The 9,701-nt window shown below is 67.5% G+C and overlaps 1 protein-coding gene across 2 annotated transcripts; it reads right to left on the minus strand.

The window, feature by feature from the left end:
* Nucleotides 1–1,163: 1,163 nt before the first annotated feature.
* PANX2 (pannexin 2) lies at nucleotides 1,164–9,623 on the minus strand. 2 transcript variants are annotated; one of them, XM_043440679.1, is made up of 3 exons: nucleotides 9,152–9,623; nucleotides 3,380–4,810; nucleotides 1,603–3,002 (listed from the first exon to the last, which is right to left on the minus strand). In XM_043440679.1, exons 1-3 carry the CDS (start codon nucleotides 9,375–9,377, stop codon nucleotides 2,659–2,661), a joined length of 2,001 nt encoding a protein of 666 aa, XP_043296614.1. In that variant the 5' UTR covers nucleotides 9,378–9,623; the 3' UTR covers nucleotides 1,603–2,658. The 2 variants fall into 2 exon arrangements, with proteins under 2 accessions (XP_043296613.1, XP_043296614.1); XM_043440678.1 differs by lacking the exon at nucleotides 9,152–9,623 and having other exon boundaries at nucleotides 1,164–3,002; nucleotides 3,380–5,399.
* Nucleotides 9,624–9,701: the final 78 nt, after the last annotated feature.

The raw sequence follows: 9,701 nt of genomic DNA on the forward strand, positions 1-9,701 counted from the left end.
CCGTCGCCCCGCTGGAGAGCCGGCCTGGCTGAGACGCCCCCGCTGGGCTGGTGTGACTGATGCAGGCCCGGGCTCCCGTCCTGGCTGTCCGGGGTGCGGTCGGAGGTTCTCCTGACGCCCCTCCTCCCAGGAGAGGGAGGGCGCCCCCAGCTGCCCTGCCCAGGACCGGCTGTGGACCGTGTGTAATGGACCGACAGCTCCCGTCGGGCACCCTCTGCCCGCTCCCCTGAGGTGCAGCCCCGGCCCGCAGGAGGAGGTCAGCCTCAGTGGGACTCTGACTCCCTCTGTTCCCCAGCCAACCCAGGCCTTGGAGGAGACTGGGCCCGAAACATCCTGCCAGCCTTGGCTCAGGGACGGGGCTGGGGGAGAGCAGTCCTGCCAGAGACACAGCCCAGGGCTCAGAGGCCGCGGCGCTCCAGCCCTGCCTCGACTGGTGGGCACACACTGGCCAGTGCACGCCTGTGGGCGCCGGGCACACCTCCACTCTCAGCGAGGCCCTGCGTGGGCGTGAGCAGGCGGGGCTGCCCTCCAGCCCTCAGGGGTGGGGGGGCCTGAGGTCAGGGTGGCTTGGGTTCCCAGGTGGGCACAGCCGCTCTCCTGGGGAGGGGGCACCCTGGCCCTGGTGCTGGGGTCACCATCACCACGGAGCTGCTTGACCTGCGGGGCTGGCCCAGCCTGCGTGGGTCCTTGGGTACCTTCCCCAGACACGTGGAGATAGTGCCAGCCTGAGGGGCAGGGGCCACGTGCCCTGGGACGCTGGGCAGCGGAGAGCAGCAGGTGTGGGTGAGTGCTTTCTGGGGCAGGGCTGGGAACCCTGCTGACCCTGGAGAGACCAGCCCTCCCAGAGCCGGCCAGTTCCTAGAGCCGGCGAACAGCTTCACAGGCCAAGGGGACGTCCGGAGCATGGCGCCCCATCCTCCTCAGGCTCCTGTGTGTCCTGGTGCCGCCCTCGGGATCCCCAGGGCCAGGCACCCGGCAGCCAGGGGCAGCCCCCTGCCCGAGCCCCACCAGACTATTCATGCCGGCCCATCCTGAGCCTGCTCACCCTGCCTCACATGCGCCCTCCCTGTGGAGACCCCAGGAAAGGCCCTGCCCACACGTCCTCCTGCCTGCCTGCTGCCCGGTCCTGGGGCCCTCCTCTCGGGAGCTGTCTGTGAAGTGGCGGCCTCCCCCGATCTCGGGCCTCACCGTCCCCGAGTGATGATGGAAACCCATTAGGATGCCGCCCCTGGGCAAGGGATCATCTGCACGGCGCCCAGCGGGGGCTGCTCCAGAGAGGGCCTGCCCAGGGTCTTCCTGTCGGCCCTCCACACGGTGCAGCAGATGGTCCCACTCTAATCCCCGCCGAGCCCCCTTGTGATTGTAGCCCCGGGGTCCCTGGCCTGGCTGCCCCAGCCACCTGTCTTCAGGCCCCCAGGGCCTCCCTGCCAGGGCCTGGGAGGCTCGTGACTCCTCGGACCGGCTGCACCCCCACCTGCATCCCGAAAGCCCCCTACCCCGAGTCCCCGCAACACGGGTGCCTCCTCGGTGAAGCCCTCCTGAGTCCCGCCAGCCCTGGCTGTTGCCTCAGGTGCACCTCGCAGCTGGGCCCTCCAGCATCTGATGGGGGCGGCTTCCCGGGGGCCAGGCCCTCTCCACTGAGGCAGGGACTCACCCAGGGGCCCAGGATGCACGTGAGGCAGCTGGAGGCCACCGGCGAGGACCACACGGCCTGGCTCAGCTGCAGCGCAGCCCCGGAGGGCAGCGGGCATCTCCCGGTGCCCTGCCCCCCAGCACCTCCACCCCGTGCAGGGAGACAGAGCCCCAGCCGGAGCTTGGGCCTCTGGCGGGGACGCAGCACTCGGGACCCGGGGGTATCAGAATAATCTTTATTGAGATGCTCGGTACCTTGCTAACACTGTCATGATGTCCCCCTGGCTGAGGTAATGGGGAGCCCCGCCCACGCCAGCCCGGGGCTCCCACAGACCGCTGGGGCCCCTCAGGTGGCCTGGAGGAGGCGTGGTTATTGCGTTGGATTCCTGCCCTCACTGGCCTCACCCCACGCCCACTCACACACACGCTCCACGCTCGCCGGCTCTCACACACACCCGCGGGCACGCTCGCACAGTCACACGCACGACATCCTTTGATTTAAAGGCATCCGAAGCCGCCGGATAATAAATGTACTGGCTAGTTACAGTAATCATAATACAGTAATAAAGGACAGGTGGTCGGGGTATGAGGAGAAAGTGCATGTTGACCTTTGACCGGAGGGGGCCCGGCCCCTCCCACCAGGGCGCACATCCCTGCAGGGGCGGGCTAAGGCTGAGGTGCCACCCCACCCCCCGCGCCCCCCTGAGTCGTCCTGCCACCTCCCGGCCCCTCACAGGCCAGCATCCCAGGCCCCAAACAGAATCAACTAAAAAAATAAATTCTTCATCTCACAGCCGAGCGCCTGATGCTGGGGGGAGGGGGCGGCTCTGGGCTCCTACAGGGTCCCGGCCAGCCCCGGACCCAGCCAGCGCCCCGACGATGCCATTCGGGGGACCGGGGGGCAGAGGTGCTGAGACCCGTGGCATGCGGGCGGGAGGCCGGGGCGCGTGGGCAGTGCCGGGAGAAGCGAAGGCCGCCTCCCCACGCGGCTGGGAGCAGGGCCTCGCTGTCATGCAACCCCGGCCCTCAGAACTCCACGGTACTCACTACTGTCCTCGGCTCGTCGAAGGTGGCGATGAGGATCTGCTGCGGGGGAGGGATGGTGATGAGGCTGCCCACGTCCTGGGGGGCGCGGGGGGCCCCGTCCTCCTCCTCCCGGGCCTCGTAGAGGGTGCTGATGTGCAGCAGCGGGTGGGTGGCGTTGCGGCTCAGGATGGCAAGGGGGTCAGGCTTGCCCAGGCTGGCTGGCGACAGAGGGGCGGTGGCAGGGGCGGCAGGGGGCGAGCAGACGTGAAACGGGCCCCCGGGGGACAGCACGCCCCGGGCTGGCTCTGCTGAGTACAGGACCTCCTCCTCCGGGAGCGGCGCGTCTGCAAACAGCCCAGAGCACCGGGTGTCTGCAGCCCCCGCCCCACCTGCGGCGCCCCCCTCCCGCTCGCCCTGCCCGCCCCTCCTTCCCGGCCGGCTGGAGCTCGGAAGCCCCCCAGCACGGTGGCCTGTCTGGATGGACCCTGGCTGCCCCAGGAGCAGGGGCGCCTGTTTCCAGAACCTTCTCCAGGAGCTGAGCAACCTCACCGTGTGTTCCCCTCTCCAGCCCTTCATCCCTGCTGCTTCCCGGGGCCCTGGGGCGAGGGAGCCGCCTGGGGTCATGCCCGCAGCTGGCTCCCCTGCCTGCCCCCGCGTCCACCCGGATGGCGCAATCCTTAACCCGCTCACGGCCCCCTGCCCCCGCCCTGCCGGCCCCTACCTGCTGCGGGCGCCGCTGTCAGGCCCAGCCCGCACTCGTCCTCCTGGGACAGGAAGCCGCCCTCCTGACTCCGGGAGGCCGGCAGCGCGGCGGGCACGGCCTCGGCCTTGGCCTTCTTGGTGCCCAGGATGTAGGGGTGCACGTCCAGGGAGAAGTGGCGGGCGTGCTTCTTGTCGGTCGCGGGCCCCGCGTCGCCCCCGCCGCCCTTGTAGTGGTGCGCGGCGCGCGCGCCCGCGTCCAGCAGCGGCGCGATCAGAGTGTCCGTGGCCGTCTTGCGGCGCACGGGCTTGGGTTTCTCAGCCTTGCTGTTCTCCACGCGCATGATGGCCAGCGGCTCCTTGAAGGGCTGGGGCAGCGGGTTGCTGCTGGGAATCCACTTCATCTTCTTGCGGGGCCGCTTGACCACGGGCGGCTCGGCCGCGCCGTCGGGTTCGGCGGGGTTGGCGCTGGGGTCCACGGTCTGCACGCCCGCGTCGCGCACGGTGGGCGTGGCGTCGTGGTTGGACTGCGCCAGCGCCGCCAGCAGCTGCCTCACCACGTTGTCGTACATGAGGTCGCTCTCGTTGGTGATGAAGTCCAGCCTGTTGAGCGACTTGATGTGGTCCCGGTTCTCGTTGCAGAACATGGCCAGGATGTTGATGTCGCAGAACTGGGAGCGGCGCCACTGCCGGCGCGTTTTGATGCCCACCTTGTGCAGCTTGTCGAAGACGAAGTTGCTCTTGCGGAAGATGAAGAGGTGCGTGAGGTTGACCAGGATGACGAGGTTCATGGCGCAGAGGAGCACGACGTCCACGCCCGCCACGATGCGCTGCAGCTGCACCGCCGGCAGCTTGCAGGTGACGCGCACGGACGGGCCGCCCCCCGGGGCCGCGCCCAGCGCGCAGGTGAACTCGTTCTGCTTCTGGGTGGCGTAGTAGGTGCACAGGTAGGAGATGGGCGCCACGCTGAGCAGCAGGATGAGCAGATGCCGCGCCAGGTAGAGCTTGGCCAGGAAGTTGCTGCGGCCGCGGCGCTCCAGGTACTTCTCGAACAGGTTCTGCTCGGGGCTCTTCTCCTTCTCGGCGTTCTCGATGATCTCGCGCCGCTCGCGCTCCGTGATGCCCGGGCCCTTGGACTGGATCTGCTTCTCGATCTTGGGCGCTCGGCCCTCGGCCGCCCGGTGGTAGCAGTTGTCGATTTCCTGCAGCAGGAAGTTGAGCTCGGAGGTGAGGCGCGTGGACGCCAGGAACTCCCAGCCCAGCGCGGGCACGTACATGATCGCCGCGAAGGCCAGCAGCGAGTAGGGCAGCAGCTTATGTTCGAACAGCGATGGCCACAGGCTGGCGTCCACGCCGGGCAGCGCGTCCCGCAGCTCCGTCCAGCAGTAGCCACGGGCGTATAGCGCCTGGTCGCGGGTGAAGTTGTGCGGCGTATAGCAGTAAATGGGCTCCTCTGGGGGGGGAGAGGAGAAGGCGCTGGGGCATCGGACCCCTCCCAGTCTGCGGCTCCCTAGCCCCCTTCCCCATCTCTGCTGTGTCCCACGAGGTCTCCTCCTACACCCCCTCCCGCCCCCACATACTGCAGTCAGCTTTGCGGTTTGGGGTGGAGGGTACAGCCCTACCCACCTGGGGGGGCAGAGGTCTGCACTTGGAACCTCAGGCCTCCCTCCAGGTGCCACCACGTCTGCCCCCAGCACACAGGGCAGAGTCCAGAGCCCGGGGCCTCCCCGGGGCCTGGCACCACCACCCATCCTGAGGAGGGCAGGTGCCCTGGGCGAGTCCTCCCTGGCCAGAGGTTATGGGGGCATGACTGAAGAAAAGCAAAAGCGGCGCCTGCCTGTGAGAGGTGAGGGTGTCCCCCCAGACCCACTGTCCTGGGGAAGGGCAGGCCTGAGGTCCCTGGACGCTGGGTGGGCAGGGGAGCCACTCCAGGGATCGGACAGCAAGGAGTCATCACCCACACCCCGGTGTCTGCCCAACACTCGAGGGTGAGAGCTCCGCCCCAACGCAGGAAGAACTGTCTCCCCAGGTGAGGACAGGCACAGACCACAGCAGGAGGCGAGGCCCCCACCCCGGGTCTCCCAGAGGGCAGGGCTTGGCCTCCTCGGCACTGTCCTCAGGGCAGGGTGGTCTGGGCCCTGAAGGCCGGGTCACTGCGCTATTAGGCTGGGCTCCAGCCGGGGGTGCCCTCCTGCAGGCGCCGGCGCCCAGGGCCCCTCACCTAGAGGGCAGCGTTCACTGGCAGGAGGCAGCGCCCCAACCTGAACACAGAGGGCACCCTCCCCCTCACCTGAAGAGCCCCAGGGCAGGCCGCTAAGTCCCCCTCTCCCCCAGCTTAAGCCTCTCAGCCCAGGAGACGCAGACCACGAAGCTGTGGGGACCAGCGTGCCCGTCTGTCTGTCTGTCTGTGCAGGCCCCCCACCCCAAGGCCGGCTGCACGAAGCCGGCCCTTGACTGGGGAGGCAGCTGGTCACTGCTGGTGCCTCGCAGGGGCCCAGGGGCCGGCTACCCTCTGGGTACAAACACCCTCTATGCGCCTCGGCCCAGCCAGCGGAGACCACCTCCCTCTCACACGCACAGGCCTCAGGCCACCACCACCCTGTCTTAGCTTCGTGCCATCCTGGAGGCCTCGGGCCTCAGCATCGCCAGAGCGGGGCCCATGGCTCGTTCCGGGAATGCGGACCTCAAACTCAGCCTGGCGGGCACTGGGGAGTCAGGGGCCTGGGGGCAGGAGGGACGCGGGCGAGCGGGCTTGGGGGTGGCGATGAGGCGGGGGCACTGGGGTGGGGGCAGGTCAGGAAACGCTGTTCCCACAGCCCAGGGCCCCCTGACAAGGACACGGATTTGGTGGTGAGTTAGGCTCCGAGAACATGGAAAAGGCACAGGAGCCCACGTCGCGGTTGAGAAAATAGCATTTCATTCACTTACTTTTGTCCTTACAGCCAACTCCAGGCCAGGAGATGCTCTCCGCTGGGGAAAGGGACCCTGGGGGGCGGTGCCCCGGTCCAGGCCCCGGCCGGGCCCCGGGGCACGGGGAGACCTCTCCCGTGGCCATGGTGCTGCAGGCACAGGGGAGCTGAGCCCCTCTGTGCATCGAGGCTGGCCCCCACCCCCGGTCCTCTCACGCCCGCCACCAGCCCTGCCTGCCGGCAGGGAGGGGAAACAGCTCCAGCTCAGGGGAGGCCCAGCCCAGCGCCCCACGGGCTCTTCTCCAGGATCTCTATCCTTCCCCCTCCCGCTGGCTACTGCGAAGCAGACTGCGCCCAGCACGTGTGGCACCCAGGCGCCTCAGGACCCTGCCCTGGAGGAGCGGCGGCCACCTGTCCTGACTTGACCTGCAGGGGCCCAGGACCTGGGCTGGACTCCCGGGGGTGGGGGGTGTGCAGTGACTGCTGGGCCACGGAGCCTGAGCCCTGGGCACTCAGACACGGCAGGGTCTGCACAGGTGTCTGCCGGGGGCCGAGACACAGACAGCCCGCGAAGGGCACCCTTCTGGAGGATGGCACTGTGGCCAGGGTCCTCCCAGCCCCTGGGCACCCCAGTACCCTTGGAGTCCCTGCCTACCTGCGGGCACCTCAGAGACATTGCAGGTTTGGCTCCAGATGCCTTGATAAAGCAAGTAACACACTTTTTTTTTCCAGTGCATGTAAAAATGTTTATACTACACTGTAGTCTATATCTGCATACTGTATGCATGTCTAAAAAGGAATGTACATACCTTAATTAAAAACACTTTATTGCTAAAAAATGCTATGCATCATCGGAGCCTTCAGTGAATCGTAATCATTTTGCAGTAGTAACATCAAAGATCACTGCTCACAGATCACCTTAACAAATATATTAATAATGAAAAATTTGAAATATTGTGAGAATTACCAAAATGCAGCACAGATGTGAACTGAGCAAATGCTGTTGAATAAACGACTTGACACAGTGTTGTCACTAACCTTCAAGTTGTGAGAAACGCAGTATCTGTGAAGCACAATAAAGCCAGAGCCGGCTGTATCCGGCTACTTAGGAAAAGGCAGGTGTTGGTCCCCTCTGCCCGGGGCCCGCGTGACGCCTGGAGAACCTGCTGTGTGCTGTGCGCTCAGTCGTGTCCGGCTCTCTGTGACCCTGTGGACTGCAGCCCGCCAGGCCCCTCTGTCCATGGGATTCTCTAGGCAAGCATACTGGAGTGGGTTGCCATGCCCTCCTCCAGGAGATCTTCCTGACCCAGGGATCCAACCCGCATCTCCTATGTCTCCTGCATTGGCAGGCAGATTCTTTGCCACGGAGCCATCGGAAAAGCCCCTGGAGAAACTGGCAACCCTTCAACTCCCCTCCTCGTGGTCCTCTTGCTCAGCTATGCCCCTGGCTGTCCCCTCTGTCTGTCACAGAGCAGGTCTAAAGGGTGGGCGGCATCTATGGAGCCATGAGGATCTTCCCACCATCAGCCACCCTCCAGCCGGGGGACGTGCACAGGCCTTGGTGTCAGGGAGGTCCCGTCTGGCTGGCTCCTCACTATGAGCCGGACATCCAGCATGCACTCGCCCAGTCTGCAACAGGCAGATAGGGTGGGACCCCCCACACCAGGGCAGCAAGTGAGGGTCTGGGCACCAGGTGCCCCTGGCCCAGCTGGGCCCCGGGGGGTGGGACAAGGACCCTTCTGGCTGCAGCAGGACACCCCACCCCCGGGCTCAAACCCTGCAGGGGGTGGTGACTCTGTGCTGAGGGGACAGGTCGCGCGCGACCGGGAGTGTCTGAGCATGTGGGTGTGGGCGTGCCCTGCCCAGCGGTCAGACAAGGCAGCCTGCACAGTGTCCGCCCTGGTCACAGAGACCCCTAAAGGAGAGGCCTTTGAGAAAGCTGCCTGGCTGCGTCCCTCAGGGAGAGCTGCTCCACCCCGCTGCCCCAGGGCCCTCTCTGCGCGGGCTGATGGGTGCCCAGGGGCCTCCCTGGACATCTGGACCCTGAGACCGCTTGCCAGCCAGACCCTGGGTGGGGGTGCTGTCTCCTGTCTCCAGTCTCCCACCCACCTACCCCCGTGGGCCCCCCGGGAGGACAATGGCCCCAGGAGCCCACTCCTCCCCGCCTCTGCCTCACCTGGGGTCACTGCTTCTCAGAGGGCCCTCAGCGCCCCGACACTGAGTCCAGCCAGGACCGCATCTGCGGACCCGGGCCTTTGACCGCTCGTCACAAGCACACTGCCGTGGTCCCTGCCCTCTCCTCCCTGCATCAGCCTCAGGCTCAGCCTCCTGCTGAGGCCAGCGTGGTCCAGTGCCCTCACTGCCTGCTCCTCCAGGCCCTGCCTGCTTGCTGGGCTTCTGCCCAAGACCGACCCAGGTTCCCAGCGGCTGGAGCATCCCTGGGCCCCAGACAAGAATCTGCCCACTTCCCAGGGTCTTCACTCCACACCTGGCCCCAGGACCCCACCCAGCAGCGGTCTTCCGTGTCCCCGGGCCTCATCACCTGCAGCCTCCTTTCCCGGTCCCCACCTGGCCACTCCTCCTCCTCTCAGACCCTGCCCACTTCCCCTCCTGGTCCCCCCTCTTCCAGGCCAGACCCCATGTCTCCTGATGCCTAGACCGCAGCACCCTCTACCCAGTGTGAACCAAGGGAAGGGAAAATCAATCCAGCAACGAGAGACGTGGGGAGGTAGCCCCAGCGACCCGCAACACATGCAGGGGCTCTGCGGGGAGACCCGGGGCACCGCGCTCACTGCGGGTCCCAGCGAGGAGGCCCGCGGCGGCTGGGTCAGCGAGGGAGACCTCAGAGGGCCTGTGCCCTTTCCGCCACTAGCCTCCGGCCTCACCTGCGAAGTTCTTGGTGAAGACCAGGGTGACCAGCAGGATGGGGACGAGCACGGTGCCGATGGTGACCACGCGGTCAAACGGCAGCTCCAGCTTGAGCTGCAGCAGCAGCGCGGCCAGCGCGCCCGCCTTGTCGTCCTGCGCGCCGGGCAGGATCAGCTCGCGCAGCTTCTCCCCGGCCAGCAGCGCCGTCGCCATGTCCGCGGACGGCTCCAGGAGGTGGTGCATGGGGGGCGCGGGGGACCCGGGGCGCGGGGCCCGCGGCGGGGGCGGGGGGCGCTCCGCCGCCGCCCCCCGGGCAGGGGTCCGGCCGCCCGGGCCGACGCGGGCTGCGGGAGGCGCAGGGGCCGCCGCCCCCGCCTCGGCTGCAGCCGCGGCGCGTCCTCCCGGCGGGGGCGGCGGCGGGACCCCCGCCCCGAGCGGCGGGCGGCGGCTGCGGTCCCGCCGCGGGGAGGGGGCTGTTTACCTGCGGCGACTCGGGGAGTAGCTCCGCCCCCCCGCCCCCCCCCCCCCGCACGCAGATGCGGCGCCGGCGATGACTTAGCAAAAAAT

The sequence above is a fragment of the Cervus canadensis genome, chromosome 21, assembly GCF_019320065.1.
Source record: "Cervus canadensis isolate Bull #8, Minnesota chromosome 21, ASM1932006v1, whole genome shotgun sequence".
In the NCBI taxonomy this organism is placed as follows: Eukaryota; Metazoa; Chordata; class Mammalia; order Artiodactyla; family Cervidae; genus Cervus; species Cervus canadensis.